Here is an 18,790-nt window from a genome sequence, read left to right as displayed (position 1 = left end):
CGTAAAAACACAATGATTTGTTAGATGAATTTGATCTGGCAGATTTTAAAGATGTAATGAACTACCAAGGTTTAAAATACACTAGGCCCTACAGGATATGTAACACACAGATTCAGGGACAAATAACTTGGGAAAATTATCCCTGAACTTGGACCCATTAATGACTGTCCAAATTGACTCCAGTTTATTTTAACAGGAAAATGTATGTATTCCTGTAATGAACTTATGGAAGTTGCAACAACAATGGACGCTGAATTTCATCAATTTCATGGCAATTCGCTATCAAGTGATATGTTTATATTCAATGGATTAACCAGAAACACAATGAAAAAATTACCTTATATTAATATTCCATATGAGGTGGTTCATCGAGCTCGATAGATGCAGTCGCTTAAGTACGGCCAGTATCCAGTATTCGGGAGATAGTGGGTTTGAACCCCACTGTCGGCAGCTCTGAAGATGGCTTTCCGTGGTTTCCCATTTCCACACCAGGCAAATTCTGGGGCTGTACCTTAAGGCCACGGCCGCTTCCTTCCCACTCCTAGCCCTTTCCTGCCCCATCGCCGCCATAAGACCCATCTGTAGAGGCGGAAAACTATCGATAGTTATCGATAGCGACCACTATCGTCTGACATCGATAGTCAGTTGCCTACTATCGATAGTCAACGATAGTTTTTTTTTCCGTTATTGACCTATTTTTCTCACTAACAGAAGTTGTACAGATGTTTCACTGTTTGGTAGTAACTTTAATATACCGGTTTAAAATTGTGAACTTCATATATAGATGCCCAAAAGGAAGATACCTGACGTTTGGAAGTGATTCAGGCGTAGTGAGGATGAAAAGTTAGCTAAGTGCAATGAGTGTGGAATAATGTAATAGAACCCCTACACCAGAATATCCGTAAATGGAATGATATTAGATCGTTCAGTATTTACAATATTACATTGTTTCCACACGAATGTATGTGCTACATCACCATTGTTTCCGACAAAATATCTTCCTCAATTCATTAGAAATACCAGGTCATCATGCGAAAAATCATTATTACTACTTTGTTTTTGCAAGTTGCTTTACGTCGCACCGACACAGATAGGTCTTAAGGCGACGATGGGACAGGAGAGGGCTAGGAGTGGGAAAGAAGCGGCCGTGGCCTTAATTAAGGTACAGCCCCAGCATTTGCCTGGTGTGAAAATGGGAAACCACGGAAAACCATCTTCAGGGCTGCCGACAGTGGGGTTCGAACCTACTATCTCCCGAATACTGGATACTGGCCGCACTTAAGCGACTGCAGCTATCGACCTCGGTGTTATTACTACTATCAGAATTACCAATATCATTTAGAGATTCATCTTTGATGTAGGCGAGTCACTTATTTTGTCATCAGACAAACATTTCTTCCTTTTCGCGCTCGCCATTTCTGTTTACCTTGTCAGCCGGTGAGTCAAGAGATTGTATAAGAAGATAAGGCAAATTTTAGGCCATAGGCTTCACGAAAGCAACTGAAAACTCTCCTGCCATCCGCTCAGAATGCTGTAAAACATTTTCCCAAAGATATTACTATACCCGAGAAAATGTCGGGCGATCGCAAATGAACACTGCAGCTGAACGAGAATTTCTCGGGCGGTAAAGTTATGGGCAAGCGCGTGCAGGTCGAGAATGTCTCGGAAGTGCCACTAAAGAGATTTATGAGTGATTCCTATTTGAATTTCTGAAATTACATAGCATGAAATAGTTGTAATTTCTACTGAATTTTTTTGTGGATTGTGTTCAGTGAATGTCCTATTTTCATGCATAATGATATGATTCGTTCCACTTTTTGAAAACTATCGATTACTATCGATAGTAGAGCTCATACTATCGGAAAATATCGATGGCGATTACTATCGATAGTTTGCCGCCTCTACCCATCTGTGTCGGTGCGACGTAAAGCAACTTGAAAAAAAAGAGGTTGTTCACTGTTTAGCTCGAACCCGAACATGTATAAGGTTGCGTGACTTAAACATAAAAATGAGCTAAAGCAATTCACAGAGAAAATTGGATCGTTAAATAGCAAAATTTATCAATGTAAGAAAATAACATACCTCTTAAACGGACTGTTAATATTTTTTTTTTTTTTTTTGCTAGTTGCTTTACGTCGCACCGACACAGACAGGTCTTATGGCGACGATGGGACAGGAAAGGGCTAGGAGTGGGAAGGAAGCGGCCATGGCCTTAACTAAGGTACAGCCCCAGCATTTGCCTGGTGTGAAAATGGGAAACCACGGAAAACCATTTTCAGGGCTGCCGACAGTGGGGTTCGAACCTACTATCTCCCGAATACTGGATACTGGCCGCACTTAAGCGACTGCAGCTATCGAGCTCGGTGACTGTTAATATTATTTAGAAGCATGGTGCATTCTCAATTACTTCAACATTATCAATGGTTACCATATATGTACAATACTGTAGTAAATATGTTTTTTATGAATGTTAAGTGATATTATTAAGACAAAAGTCGTCTCAAATGCTCCTGCACACCGCCTCACCATTATACGTACAACATGATCATGATGTGAGAGCGAGGTTGATGAAACACATTTTTATGTAGCAATTACTTTATTTACGGAGACTGCATATAAACAAATGAACACGACGATGCTTTGTTTCCGGACCCAAAGAAGATATGTTAGGCGAGATCCCAAACATTCCTTTTAATTTCTTGCGTTAGCTGGTAGATAGATTATTGGCACTCTGAAAATATAAAAGTGCAGCAATTAATCCACGCGTAAGTGCAGGCGCACAACAATTTTATGTCCTCAAATACCTTACGCATCCTGTACATTACTTTACAGATTTCCTAAAACGTATTTCCCTATCGATTATAAAATTAAACTGTTAGTTATCTCCCCTTAATCTCTCTCTCTCTCTCTCTCTCTCTCGCTCATTTTGATTGTATATACACGCTTACTCAATTCTGTTGTTGTACGAAGGTTACCTCCCGTATTAATCAATAATATTGTTACTCCATACAGTAGTTCGGTAAAAGCCCTAAGAATGATAACACTGGTCAACAGTAAAAATGTTTACGAATTAAAAGCAATCACTTCCTATTAATTTTGATGTGAAATAACCAAATATGTTTGAAACGCTTAGTTAGCTCTCATTCTCTTAGACAGGGATTTGTTTCAATTTTCAGGGGTAAATAATAAATGAAAAAGCCAGCTTGATTTATTTTGAAGGGTCCACAAGAATCATAATCTACATTTTTAAGCTAATTTGTTATATCGTTATATGGTTTGCGATCCAGATTATTTAGAATTCAAGATGCCGCATAAATGTGTAAATAGTGTGGATAAGTTTTGTTATGTAGGCGGGGAAGAGACTTTTCATCTCAGCAACATGAATTAACTCTATCACATTTCCATTACTTTGACTGTAAAATAAGTAAGGATAAACCCTGCGGCCCACACGTTTGCTGTAATTTATGTGCAGTAAATCTCCGTGGTTGGTTAAGGATATCCAAAGAGTTAGGTTGTAATATGTCACTGAAGATCCACTTTCTTCACACTTATCTTGACTTTATTCCAAGCGATTATGGCACTTTGAGTGACGAGCATGGAGGACATTTCAATAAAGACATTTCAACGGCTGAAAGAAATTACTAGGGCAATTTAACTCATCTACGCTTGCAGACTATTGTTGGAACGTGATGAGAGATGCCTCAGAAGTAGACTACAAACGAAAAACAAAGAAACAGAAATGTTCCAGTGAATAGGATAAGAATGCATAAGGTTGATTTCAAAACATACAACTATCTTTAAAATAAGAGCTAGTAAAAGTGTTCTGATGTCATATTCATATTCCTTAACCCCTATTTACTTTGAATCAAGTATTTTGTTAAGGAAACGGACAACTTTTATTTCTTTGTTGACCAGCGTTATGGATAGCCCTCTGTCTTGAACTGAACACATAAAAATTATTAATAAAACTGACTCTATTGTTCTTCAGCTTAGAAGAAACATCGCAGGCATGTCAATAAATCTGCGAAAGCTATTTGTAGTCTCTTATATTACCTTTATATTGTAGTATGACTCAGTAGTATATAACGATCTTTCGGAAATCTTTAACATTAACATTCAACGTGTACACAAAGACGGCATAAGCTCAAAAGCCTATATAATGTCTACATATCACCAAGATATTTATACCTTTGCATTTTCTACAGTCCATATCACCATTACTAGTAATCTTTCAGTAAAAATATTTGAAATATGATTTGTAAAATTTACGGAGACAGGAATGATCAAATGGAAATAAAATATAAGGTTTGTGTGACTGAAAGTGTTATAAATATGTGTGTGTTTCAGGATGGTTCCATAGAGTTCGAGGAGTTTATCCGCGCCTTATCTATCACGTCCCGGGGCAACCTGGACGAGAAACTGCAGTGTGAGTACAGGCGACTGGAGCCCGCATGGCCGACACTCCGGCACCGCACCTTACCTCTTTCTTTCAGATATCTTTCTAACTTTGCTCTCTTTCTTTCTTTCACGCTCGAGGGAGACACCTTTATCTCTGTCTTTCTCTTCAAGGTAGTAACACTTTATATGCTTGATATGTCTTAGTTTTATTTTTCCAACCGTAGTTTCTTCCTTCAGTATTATGCACAGTATTACTGACTCAAATTTTGTACCATTGAAGTAATCAGTTATTTAGTTACATTTTTTTTTTTTTTTACTGATAGTAACATTTGCATTTTTCTGGTGAAGAATTACTGTATTTTAGCCCTCGCCTGATGAATAACAAGATGATGTCTACGAATATTATTTTTAAAGTAAAGTACTTTCGTGATATCAAATTATTAAGAAAATTATAAACCGGAGGAGTTCTTCAGCACTTCCTTTTCGTCGATGAAGAACACGCGTCTCTATATCTTCATTTTCTAACTTACTGGCCTGTTAATTAATGGCTAAGACACAATGATGAAAGGGGAGAGGAGCTACAGAAGTCCTTCTGCGCATGCATGATTGTGTACTGCCATATTTACATAACGTCGGTCTGCCAGAACAAGAAAATTCTTACAGGCGTGCAGCAAGATTAATTATCGAACAATATGCATACTATATGCAGTACATTCTTTCAAAATGTCCTGCAAAACAATGTTAATGAAATCATGAGTGCCGGGCGAGTTGGCCGTGCGGTCAGGGGCACGCGTCTGTGAGCTTGCATCCGGGAGATAGTGGGTTCGAATCCCACTGTCGGCAGCCCTGAAGATGGTTTTCCGTGGTTTCCCATTTTCACACCAGGCAAATGCTGGGACTGTGCCTTAATTAAGGCCACGGCTGCTTCTTTTCCAGTCCTAGCCCTTTCCTGTCCCATCGTCGCCATAAGACATATCTGTGTCGGTGCGACGTAAAGATAATAGGAAAAAAAATGAAATCATGAGTGTAAAGGCACATGGAATGGTTAATTATTTGCGGCTATTGCGGCTACCACGACTTCGCGTCGTAGCTCTGGGGAGCACTGAGGCCCGAAAATTAGAAAACATCGGTGTTTTCTAAGTCTGCCTCTACTGTTCTAACCTTCTAAATTAAGACTGGTAATACTAGTTTTTCGTCTTACATCTGTTGGCCTTCAAGTAAAAGCTATTTAGTCATTCGTGGAACGCGAGATAGGGGCTACCTGGCCGAGGCGGTAAAGGCGTGCTCGGTTCGCATGGAAGGACGTGGGTTCGAATCCCCGTCAGGAAGTCGTAAAATTTAAGAAATGAGATTTCCACTTCCGGAGGTGCACATGGCCCTGAGGTTCACTCAGCCTACACCAAAAATGAGTATCAGGTTAATTCCTGGGGGCAAAGACGGTCGGGAGTAGAGCTAACCACTCTACACCATCAAGTGCCGAGGTTACGGATAGTGGAAGCCTTTACCTTCCACCCCTCCAAGGGCTTTCGTGGCCTGTACGGAGGTGACTTTGCTTTGCTTTTTTTGGAACGCGAGATAGAGGGACAGTACCATAAAGATACATAATATTGCTCGAGAGTTAATCATAGCGCTTCAGTAATAAATCCGGCGAAAAACGTGTTCGGCTTATACACTTTTCAGGTTTTTATGTAGACTAAAATGGAAATATTTTATATTGTTGTGAAATAAAAATAATGCGATACAAGTACTCCAGTTTTGGAAAAACTTGACAGACTAGATACCGTTTTGGAGCGGATATCTCCTATGAACGTGATCATAGGAATAGACATCAAAAGTCTCCTCTAGAACCTTGAAGTTGTGGGACTTATGGTCAGGCCATAGACACGATTACGTCTTTCTTTGTTGGCTTCTGAAACACTCAGAATTAGCACAGATGCCATCCGTACCGCCGACCTCACAGCATTGAAGGAAGCTGTCTGGCTACCGAGATACCATTTAACTTGATCCTCACGTTCACATACTAAATGCTTCACAATTTTTTTTTTGTTTGATATTTATATATCATTTCCCTTATTCATAACTGTTATAGGTAGCTTTTTATCAGCGCATTTGTTGTAGTATTATGAATCCTTGTGTCCACCTGTAATTTTAAATATATTAATATAGTTTTTTTTTAATTTTGGCACTTGATCATTGTATACACCAAGTATTATTCATTTCTTATTCTCTTCTTATTTTAACATATGGATATGTCAAGTGAACGCTAAATTTTTACAGCATTTATCACAAGACAGAACTATGTGCTTTAAGAAGGATCTACAGTATATGGATGGTCTCGACACTTGAATACTTACAACGATCTTTGACAATGTCTCTAGGCCCTAAATTTAATTTCAAATATTTCTCTATAATTTATATGCGGAAAATTACGACACTTCAAATAATCTATCTGGTAAATTAAATTGAATTAAATATTTAGAACTGTTGAATTACCCATCTGTTTATTCTCTCTTGAACTATTCCATGTAGGATATTCTTACAAAAGTGAAAGATATCTAATAACATACCGGTAAATCATAATACGGGACTCCCAAATTATGTGTATTAATTCTCTACAAGGACCGATCAGTACATTTATTATTCTACTGAACTACAATCTATGTTTTTGATTCAGAATTTCGAATCAGACTGCATTCACATTTTCGATTCAGACTATTCTCCTGCCTTTGCTTCAAGTTCATTCTCTATATGTATTCCTTCTCACATTTTAATCGATATAGCAATGAGGGTTCTGTCACTGAAACACTGAATAACTTCTTATCCTTGGACGAATTAGGATGTGCAAAAGTAACTAGTTATATCGTTTTTGCGAAAGCCCTTTGCGTCTTCAAAAGTTTACTGTTGTTTAATAATTAGCTGTAATACCTTCACTGTCGCACATTTCTCTTCAGATTACAGTAGCTACGTCTTGTAAACCTCTACTAAATCTGAAAAGATCTCCCATACATTATATCTGAAAGAACCGACAAAGAGCAAGCAACTCATTAACCAAAGAATTTACAAGAATATGAGTCGTGTCTGAAAACTCTGATATTTTTTATTGGAAGGGAGTTTGAATTTGTAAACGATTTTATTGTCCTTTTAGAAGCACACAGTAAAGTGAGAATAAAGCTTGAAGACCAAACAGGGTAAGCATAAAATGCAGAACTCGTGATTGAATAATAAGGTACTCATCATACGTGTTATAAAATCGAACATATTTTTTTCTAAGCCGTGAGGATATCGAGGATATTTATTGCCTCGCTCACTTGAACAACGTAGTTGTCAAAAATGTTAGAGCATCCGGGAGATAGTAGGTTCGAATCCCACTATCGGCAGCCCTGAAAATGGTTTTCCGTGGTTTCCCATTTTCACACCAGGCAAATGCTGGGGCTGTACCTTAATTAAGGCCACGGCCGCTTCCTTCCAACTCCTAGGCCTTTCCTATCCCATCGTCGCCATAAGACCTATCTGTGTCGGTGCGACGTAAAGCCCCTAGCAAAAAAAAATAAAAAAATGTTAGAGCTTGGCGGAACATCTCACAAACTACTCGACAGTCAAATGGCCCTTCGGGCATATTTATGTGACAGCAAGGACGATATAGGACTTACTGGAACTAAACTCTGTACACTATGTCAAATTAAACCCAATGACATAGCCTATGGAAGTATTAAAAAATAGTTAGCTCTAAGTTTTAAACCTTCATCAACTGCTGTATTCGGAGAATGTTGTCTTTTGTTCTTTTACTGACCATAAATCATATCCAAACATTCCTCAAAAGGATGAGACAACCGATGGTAGGGAAAGTAGTGGAAATTAAAATGGTTTGGGCATACTGATGACGAATTAGAATTGGAGGAGAAGACATCGAATTGTAAATCAACAGGGTAAAAGAGCTAAAGACCTATACAAACGTGGTAAAGACTTATCTGCACGGGTGTTGTCAACATCTTTGAGCAAAAAATAAGTAAAATTTATTAAATATCGGTACTTTTTGGTAGCCAGTATATAAGAGCGAAAAATAAAGAAAAATATGTTTAGTATGCATCGAACAGCATCAAATTATACATGGGAAAATGTTTTGTTCGTAATGTATTAACAACTACTTTTTAAAAGTACCAGTAGTTAATATACAGCATATTATTGAATTATAACTTATCCACAACCCTTATAATTATGAAGATATGCAATCTAATTGTGATGGGAGACTGGAATGCAGTGGTAAGCCAAGGAAGAGAAGGTCATGCAGTACGAGAATTCGGACTGAGACAAAGTAATAAGAGAGAAAGACTGCTGGCTGAATTCTTCACCGATCCTAATTCATTCCTCGCTAATATTTGGTTCGAACACCACAAACGATGACTGTATACGTGGACGAGACCTGGAGACACTGGAAGGTACGTCATAGACACCATTATGATTAGGCAGAGATTCAGAAACCAGTGCTGGATTGAAAGACTTTCCCAGGAGCAGACGTGGACTCTGACCACAACTTGATGATCACGAAATGCAATCTGAGGTTGAAAAAATTGAAGAAAGGAAGGAATGGAAGGAGATGGTATCTAGACAAGTTGAAAGAATAGAGTGGGGGGTATTGTTTCAAGGAACATGTTACACAAGGACCAAATGAAAAGGCTGAATGAAACACAATAGAAGAAAAATTGATAGTCGTGAAGAATGGGGTCAGTTGGACTGCTGAAAGAAGGTTAGGAAGAAAGAAAATATCAACTAAGAATCAACGGATAACTCAGGAGATACTAAACCTGACTGACGAACGACGAAATTATAAGAATGCAAAAAGTGAGGAGGACAGAAAAGCATACATGCAATTCAAGAATGAAGTACAGAGAAAGTGCACGACAGTTAAGGAAGAAGGGCTGAAACAGAACTGCAAGGATATTGAAGGTTGTATGATCCTAGGAAAGGTAGATGCTGCATAAGAAAGTCAAGGAAACGTTTGGAGAAAAGGATAACTAGTTGTATGAATATTAAGAGCTCGGGTGAAAAACACTTCTAGAGAAAAAAGATAAGACAGAAAAATGGCAGGAACATATCCATCGATTGTAGATGATATGGTTCTGGGACAAGAAGAGGCCGTTTATTCTGATTAAATTGGAGACCCAATTCGACAGAGCTTTAAGTGATCTAAATAGGAACAAGGCACCTGGAATTGATGGCATGCCCTCAGAATTACTGACTGCCTTAGGAGAAACCAGCATGGTGAGGTTATTCCATTTAGTGTGTAAGATGTATGATACAGGAGAAGTGCCATCCGATTTTAAACAGAACGTTGTTATACCTATTTCAAAGAAAGCACATGCTGACAAGTGTGGAAACTACCGCATCATTAGCTTAGTATCTCACGCCTGAAAAATGTTAACACACATTATTCACAGAATAGAAAGACAAGTTGAAACCAATCAATCAATCAATCAATCAATACTGATCTGCATTTAGGGCAGTCGCCCAGGTGGCAGATTTCCGATCTGTTGCTTTCCTAGCCTTTTCCGAAATGATTTCAAAGAAATTGGAAATTTATTGAACATCTCCCTTGGTAAGTTATTCCAATCCCTAACTCCCCTTCCTATAAATGAATATTTGCCCCAGTTTGTCCTCTTGAATTCCAACTTTATCTTCATATTGTGATCTTTCCTACTTTTATAAACGCCATTCAAACTGATTCGTCTACTAATATCATTCCACGCCATCTCTCAGCTGACAGCTCGGAACATACCACTTAGTCGAGCAGCTCTTCTTCTTTCTCTCAATGCTTCCCAACCCAAACATTGCAACATTTTTGTAACGCTACTCTTTTGTCGGAAATCACTCAGAACAAATCGAGCTGCTTTTCTTTGGATTTTTTCCAGTTCTTGAATCAGGTAATCCTGGTGAGGGTCCCATACACTGGAACCATACTCTAGTTGGGGTCTTACCAGAGACTTATATGCACTCTCCTTTACATCCTTACTACAACCCCTAAACACCCTCATAACCATGTGCAGAGATCGGTACCCTTTATTTACAATCCCATTTATGTGATTACCCCAATGAAGATCTTTCCTTATATTAACACCTAGATACTCACAATGATCCCCAAAAGGAACATTCACCCCATCAACGCAGTAATTAAAACTGAGAGGGCTTTTCCTATTTATGAAACTCACAACCTGACTTTTAACCCCGTTTATCAACATACCATTGCCTGCTGTCCATCTCACAATATTTTCGAGGTCACGTTGCAGTTGCTCACAATCTTGTAACTTATTTATCACTCTATAGAGAATAACGTCATCCGTAAAAAGCCTTACCTCCGATTCTACTCCTTTACTCATATCATTTATATATATAAGAAAACATAAAGGTCCGATAACACTGCCCTGAGGAACTCCCCTCTCAACTATTACAGGGTCAGACAAAGCTTCACCTACTCTAACTCTCTGAGATCTATTTTCTAGAAATATAGCAACCCATTCAGTCACTCTTTTGTCTAGTCCAATTGCACTCATTTTTTCCAGTAGTCTCCCATGATCCACCCTATCAAATGCTTTAGACAGGTCAATCGCGATACAGTCCATTTGACCTCCAGAATCCAAGATATCTGCTATATCTTGCTGGAATCCTACAAGTTGAGCTTCAGTGGAATAACCTTTCCTAAAACCGAATTGCCTTCTATCGAACCAGTTATTAATTTCACAAACATGTCTAATATAATTAGAAAGAATGCCTTCCCAAAGCTTACATACAATGCATGTCAAACTTACTGGCCTGTAATTTGCAGCTTTATGTCCATCACCCTTTCCTTTATACACAGGGGCTACTATAGCAACTCTCCATTCATTTGGTATAGCTCCTCCGACCAAACAATAATCAAATAAGTACTTCAGATATGGTACTATATCCCAACCCATTGTCTTTAGTATATCCCCAGAAATCTGATCAATTTCAGTCGCTTTTCTAGTTTTTAACTTTTGTATCTTATTGTAAACGTCATTGTTATCATATGTAAATTTTATTACTTCTTTGGCCTTAGTCTCCTCCTCTATCTCGACATTTTCCTTGTAACCAACAATCTTTACATACTGCTGACTGAATACTTCTGCCTTTTGAAGATCCTCACATACACACTCCCCTTGTTCATTAATTATTCCTGGAATGTCCTTCTTGGAACCTGTGAGAAGATCAATTTGGCTTCAGAAGAAATGTAGGAACACGTGAAGCAATCCTGACTTCACGTCTGATATTAGAGAACCGAATTATGGACACATATATTGCGTTCGTAGCTCTAGAAGAGGCATTCGATAATGTTGATTGGACCAAGCTCCTTTAGATTCTGAAGGTGATCGGGATCAGTTACCGAGAACGAACTATTATCTACAATTTGTATAAAAATCTGTCTGCAATGAAAGAATCGAGGGCTTTGAAAAAGAAACAGCAATACAAACAGGAGTGAGGCAAGGCTGCAGTTTTCCGCACACCTTTTCAATGTTTGTATAGAACAAGGAGGTAAAGGATATCAAAGAGGAATTTGGAAAGGGAATCACAATCCAAGAAGAGGAAATCAAAACACTGAGATTTGCCAATGATATTGTAGATTTATCTGTGTTTGCAGAAGATCTGGAAAAATTGCGGAATGGTATGTACAGAGTCTTGGGTAAGGAGTATAAGATGAAAATAAATAAGTCCAAAACAAAAGTAATGGAGTGCAGTCGAACGAAATCAGGTGATACAGGAAATATTAGATTAGGAAATGAAGCCTTAAAGGTAAAAATAATAATAATAATAATAATAATAATAATAATAATAATAATAATGTTATTGGCTTTACGTCCCACTAATAACTTTTACGGCGGCTTTCGTAGATTCCGAGGTACCGGAATTTAGTCCCGCAGGAGTTCTTTTACGTGCCAGTAAATCTATTGACACGAGGCTGACGTATTTGAGCACCTTCGAATACCAACGGACTGAGCCTAGATCGAACCTGTCAAATTGGGGTCAGAAGGCCAGTGCCTCAACCGTCTGAGCCACTCAGCCCGGCAGTCTTATAGCAAGTAGGCCTAGATGAATATTGTTAGTGAGGAGAACGTTAAAACGCAGACTAACACAGCAAAGGAAGGCCGTTCTTAAGAAAAAGAAATTTGCTCACCTCGAACTTTGATATAGGAATAAGAAAGATAATTTTGAATACGTTCGTTTGGAGCGTGGCATTATAATGATGGAAGTAAAACATTGACGATAATTAGCTCAGAAAGGACGATAGAAGAGTTTGAAATGTGGTGTTACAGAAGAATGCTGAGGGTGAGATGGGCATATCGAATCATGAATGAAGAGATACTGAATCGAATCGGTAAAAGGAGATCGATTTGGTTAAATTCGACGCGAAGAAGAGAGAGAATGATAAGAAACATCTTAAGACACCCAGACTTATTCAGTTGGTTTTTGAGGGAAGTATAGGTGGTAAGAACGGAAGGGACAGATCAAGGTTCGTATGATTATGACAAGCAGATTAGAGCAGATGTAGGATGTAGTAGTTACGTAGAAATGAAAAGATTAGCACAGGATAGGGTGGCATGGAGAGCTGCATCAAACCAGTCTATGGGCTGATGACTCAAACAACAACAACAACATCATGGAAGCCATCAAACACTGTTAGTCTTTACAGTCGACAGTGCTCTCTGTTTGTAACCTATGTTATTATCTTCAACGAAAAATTAATCTTTCTGCACAGTAAAAACGACTATACGGAATCCTCGCACCATTGAGCCAAGACCGACTCCAATCCTCAGACCGTAATATTAAAAAAAAACATGGCGGCCGAAGTAGCCGGATTGCTGGTATTGGCTAACACGAAAATATCACGTACATATTATATTAACTGAGGTAATTTAATATGATAAATGTAACATCGTAGGGAACATCACTTTTACACGTATGAAAACGCTTCGCCAACAAGTACGCATCACATATAATCAACTAGAATCAAATATATTCTGCTAGAAAAGAGGCCAACAAGCTGATTATTTAGGCATTTCAATTCGTCAAATAACGTTATCTCTTAGATTTCACTTCGCTGGATAGATGAAAATACATAATAAAACTGTTAAAATGATATTTCTAACATCATTTTGAATGTTTCAAAATAAATTAAGGTGCGAAATTCCTCGATTTATTCGCTCTCATGAGAACTGTGAAACATAACTTGTTGCCTTAGTTTTCAAGTGGTGGACAATTTCTTAAATTCACCACTCAATGAATGGGAAGTACACCCGAAATAATAATGTAATTGGCTTTACGTCCCACTAACTACATTTTTACGGGTTTCGGAAACGTCGAAATGCCGAAATTTAGTCCTGCAGTAGTTCCTTTACGTGCCAGTAAATCTACCGATACGAGGCTCACGTATTTGAGCACATTTAACTACCACCGGACTGAGCCAGGATCGAATCTACCAACTTGGGATCAGAAGGCCAGCGCCTTAACCGTCTGAGTCACTCAGATCAAGTACACCCGAAGTGATTATGTTAACCCAATGAACGGCCCTGGTAATGTTAATATAATGTTGACATATGGCATAACAGCTTTTCACACAATGATAGTAACCTTAGTAATGAAACGTTCAGACACTAAAGATATAATAGGTTTTTACCCATTAAAGAACATGAGACCGGGCGAGTTGGCCGTGCGCGTAGAGGCGCGCGGCTGTGAGCTTGCATCCGGGAGATAGTAGGTTCGAATCCCACTATCGGCAGCCCTGAAAATGGTTTTCCGTGGTTTCCCATTTTCACACCAGGCAAATTCTGAGGCTGTACCTTAATTAAGGCCACGGCCGCTTCCTTCCAACTCCTAGGCCTTTCCTATCCCATCGTCGCCATAAGACCTATCTGTGTCGGTGCGACGTAAAGCCCCTAGCAAAAAAAAAAAAGAGCATGAGTGAAAAAACTCTATTGACTAAACATTGATATTTAACCACATGGAGGAGTTTCAGTTCGGCGCAGTCTGCTTGATAACAGATAGCCACAGCATGAATCGGAAGGTGTTGGTAGTGTAAAACCCTACGTTACAAACCCAGCTAATCCCTCTAAGTCACTATTTCTTTTGTGTAACAGTATACAGATTGCTCCATCTGTCACACTTAAAAGTTTTCTTATACTCCAAGATCCAGCCAAACATTTCCGCAGGCAAAGCACAGATTATTGTAAAATACACTTGCATCTAAATCACTAGACACTTTGAAGCACATAGACACTGATGGAATAACACAATATCATTATATTCTAAATTAATATTTTTCTAGGAACACGAATAGTTTGGAAGTAGAGAACTGGCTTCTCTAACCTCAGACTTATTCTCAAAATGATGTATGCACGCTACGGTTTTGGCCATGGACTTCGAAATAATCACGATATAGCCTATATTCGTAATCGATTTCTCTTCTAATGTTCTATTCCGTAGGAAACTTAAGAATCGTTGTATGAGAGGCATTGCCATAGTTAGACTAAAAATTGGTCCCCCTAGTGCACTCACGTTCTTTAATGGGTAAAAACACGATCAAAACAAGCACATTCTCACATTACTGAGTATAATTACAGATCCTATGTTTCCACTGACTCATATAAATACACTCGCACACTTATATTCTACAAAGAAACTAACATTTATCGTCAACTTTCATAAAATTACACCGACTACATACGATAACAACAAACTAAAACAAACCCATATTTCCAACAATTCCGGCTACTCGATTCGCCATCTTTGAACGATCGAGAGTAGCATTAAGGTCTGAGGATTGGAGTCGGTCTTGATTGAGACGGACCATTCCACAAACATATCGTGTATTGCTTACTGTCATAATACATGTATTGATAATACGATCAATTTATAGGGTGTGTAAAGTTATCTGCTGTGGTAGAATGCCAAATGAACGTTGTAAAAACATGAATCGGAGATGTCTCATGGAAATTAAATGTCTAGGAGGAAGGGATATGCTTTAGTACTGCACATCTCGAAACCGCGCCTGTGCTAAGTCGCTGAATTGGTAAGGCGCTGGTCGATCATCTGTGGGATCTGAAAGAGGATGAATGGTTTGAATCTTACACTTAGTAGGATTTGTATAGGTAATCACAGCTTCGTTATACCTACACATGGCAGAGCGTGTCCCATAGGATAGGTAAGCTGCAGTATGCTGTATATCCACATAATATGTTTTAATAACGGTCACATCACAGAGCTTATTCATTCGTTCGTGTAACAGAAGCCAAATAAATATATATTCTTCTGAAACGAGATATAGTGTGACCATACTGCATCCACGGTAAAAAGACGTCAACAATTGTTATAACTGCCCGGAATTTGAACCTAGAAGAAATGGTTTCATACGCACAACGATGCATACTTTTGCCTCTTTAGCAACGGAATCAGATCATGGGTTTGATTGACACTTGGTGAATTACTATGCGTATTACTCACAGATGTGGTCGTTTTAAGCATTCATTAGACTTTCATCGAGTTAATTGGCTCTGGCGATTCCGTCCGTATTCTCGAGACTGGTATTTTTTTTTTGGTTGCCTATAAACTATGGATTGTATAAAAACAACTACACATATATAATGAACTTTATAACTGTTATAAAAAGTCAAGTAATGTCAACATGACACCGAATAGTGCATTACAACAGGCTTAGTTCAATGTGGACCAAATAAATGTAAGAAACGAACCCCAAGCATACAGAATAACAAATACGACTAAAACATATCAATGAATAAAATATTATTTATTAAGTTCACTTAATATTTTGACATTGAAGAGAATATTTGCAATAAAATTAGGGTGAAATATACACCAATATCCATATCTAGGAACCAAACTTTAATAGATCACGTACTTAAAGAAGACGTCGAAACCGTGGCGACAACTTTTATCATCGTACCTTACCTTTATAAACCCGGAGGCCCCGGGTTCGATACCCGGCCAGGTCAGGGATTCTTCTCTCTACCTGAGGGCTGGTTCGAGGTCCACTCAACCTATGTGATTAGAATTGAGGAGCTATCTGACGGTGATATGACGGCCCCGGTCTCGAAAGCCCAGAATAATGACCGAAAGGATGCGTCGTGCTGACCACACGGCCCCTCGTAATCTGCAGGCCTTCGGGCTGAACAGCGGCCACTGGGCAGGTCAAAGCCCTCTGAAGGGCGTAAGTGCCGTGGGGTTTGGTTTGTACCTTTATAAAGTACATCTGGATATTAGTTAAGAATAAATAATTTGTTCTTTCATTAATATTATGTTCTTAAAATTTTGTGATACATACAAACCTATATAAACTAGGGTATTGCGATGAACAGACACGGATGCCGGTACACCTACCGATAAACTTGTATATCTCACAACACTGTTCTACACTGAGGCATTAAAAGTAGATAAGACTGAGATGTTCGTCAACATGAAAGTACTTCATTAAGTTTTATAGCTCATAGCTGACAGCAGAAATGAAAAAGATAAGAGAGCACATTTTCTAGCCAGTAGTGCTACAAGTGATTGAAGATAGTGAATATTGTTGTACGGCAATTAACAGCTGTTAACCTAGATATCATAGTATTTTGCAGATGCCTTTTAAAATGAAGCGAACTTATCGTTTCATGAACACCTTGTTCACTTCCTTAGATGTAAATTACGACTGCTCTTGAAATATAAAAAGTTTTAAATTCAATTTAATTGTTGTTCAGTTGATGAAAATAACATTAGTTGGCTTAATTAATTAGTACTTATTATCGTTATAGTATAACGTATTTTGGTTGAAATAAACATCCGTGCTCCCAGAACAAAATATTTCGGTAACCGAGAAAGTTTGTGAATGTCTAAGGAATACATGCAAACGATTACAGCGCATGCGTGTAAATGCATCGTAGGAGAACACTTCAGCCGCTCTGTATGTGGCTTATATGAATAGTAAAGTGACATGCACGATACTTGCCGTGAGTGGCAGGTACACCTAAAAGATTCAATTGACGGAGTTGAGAAGGGCTATATAATCAGAGGCATAGTGAACGGCGTGTTAATTAGCCCATTATTTGGTCTGTTCCGTTTCTACAATTAGATCGTGTTGGGACCTATGGAGACGTGAGGGTGACCATTCCCCACGGACTAGCTCTACTACACTTCTCCGACAGACTACCTCGTGAGAACACGCTTTGATTATCAGGCAGGCACGACCGTATCAAACGGTCCCATCGTCTAGAGACATGTGGTGCCTTTTCTAGGGTTTCGTGTCTCTACCAGGAGCATTTCTAGATTATTAACACAGGGAAATAAACATCTCGGCAGCTTAACGTTGTCTTTCAATAATACTCCATCATTTTCACCTTCTTTTGATGTGATGTTAAGAGAGAGTAACTTGGAATATAACGAAACAAGACATCGATTGTTCCTATCCTGGAAGTCTGCTGCTGAAGATGACCGAATATCATCGGTTGAAAGTACACCAACGAGGTCATTTATATTTACAGAAAAACTTGGTGGGACGTAAAAAACAATATTATTATTAGTTATTACAGAAAAACTGTAGTGAAGTTTTCATTCATAGTTAATCAATATTTCAGTTAATTTGATGAGAAATGTGTTCAGGTCGATTATTTGCATAAATCTTGCACCTAAGGGCTGGCCCCGTGGTTTAGGGATAGCTAATCTGCCGCTGACCGAGAGGCCGCGGGTATGACTCACGACCAGGCCAGGGATTTTTACCTGGATATGAGGGCGGGTATGAAGTCCACTCAGCCTACGTTAAATAGCTGGGGAACTATTTGACTATGAGACAGCAGAACTGGACTAGAAAGTCAATAACGGCGGAAAGGATTCATCGCGTTAACCAGGCGTCACCCGCCTTACTCTACAGTCCTTCGAGGCGAACAACGGTCGCTTGATAGGCCAAGGTCCATCAGGGATGTAGTATCATGGGATTTGTTTGTATTTAAGGTAACTATTCTTGTTAATCTTAACATCTGAAAGTATTGCCATGGGTTGCCATGGAACTGTAAAATATATTCATACAGATACTCATGATAATTTCAGCTAAATTACAGTTCTCGGTCAATATCTGGATATGTTTCGTTACCAAAGCTGAACAAATAGCACTATGAGAAAAGGAGAAACATATTTTCATCTTGTATTTGCAAAGATATTTACGACACTCTTTCACTTCAACACAAAAACTGTCATCAGCTAACACGATCATATGTGCCATTTCTCAAACTACACGATATTTGATCGGTCGCACAAAAACAATGAACGCTTCTTGGCACGTCGGAGAATAACCTACTCGCTATTAATCCAAATAGTGTTCATTGGAAGAGGGTCGTCATTG

General features: G+C 38.7%; 1 protein-coding gene across 1 annotated transcript in view; it reads left to right on the top strand.

Moving 5' to 3' along the window:
* Positions 1–18,790, top strand: part of LOC136858255 (frequenin-1) — a 435,568-nt gene that overhangs the window by 388,196 nt on the left and 28,582 nt on the right. Inside the window, exon 5 of the mRNA XM_068225291.1 lies at positions 4,348–4,426. Within this exon, the coding sequence (XP_068081392.1) occupies positions 4,348–4,426 (79 nt within the window). The remainder of the gene's footprint in view (positions 1–4,347; positions 4,427–18,790) is intronic.

Source organism: Anabrus simplex, chromosome 1, assembly GCF_040414725.1.
Source record: "Anabrus simplex isolate iqAnaSimp1 chromosome 1, ASM4041472v1, whole genome shotgun sequence".
Lineage (NCBI taxonomy): Eukaryota > Metazoa > Arthropoda > Insecta > Orthoptera > Tettigoniidae > Anabrus > Anabrus simplex.
This window is presented reverse-complemented; position numbering and strand designations above follow the sequence as displayed.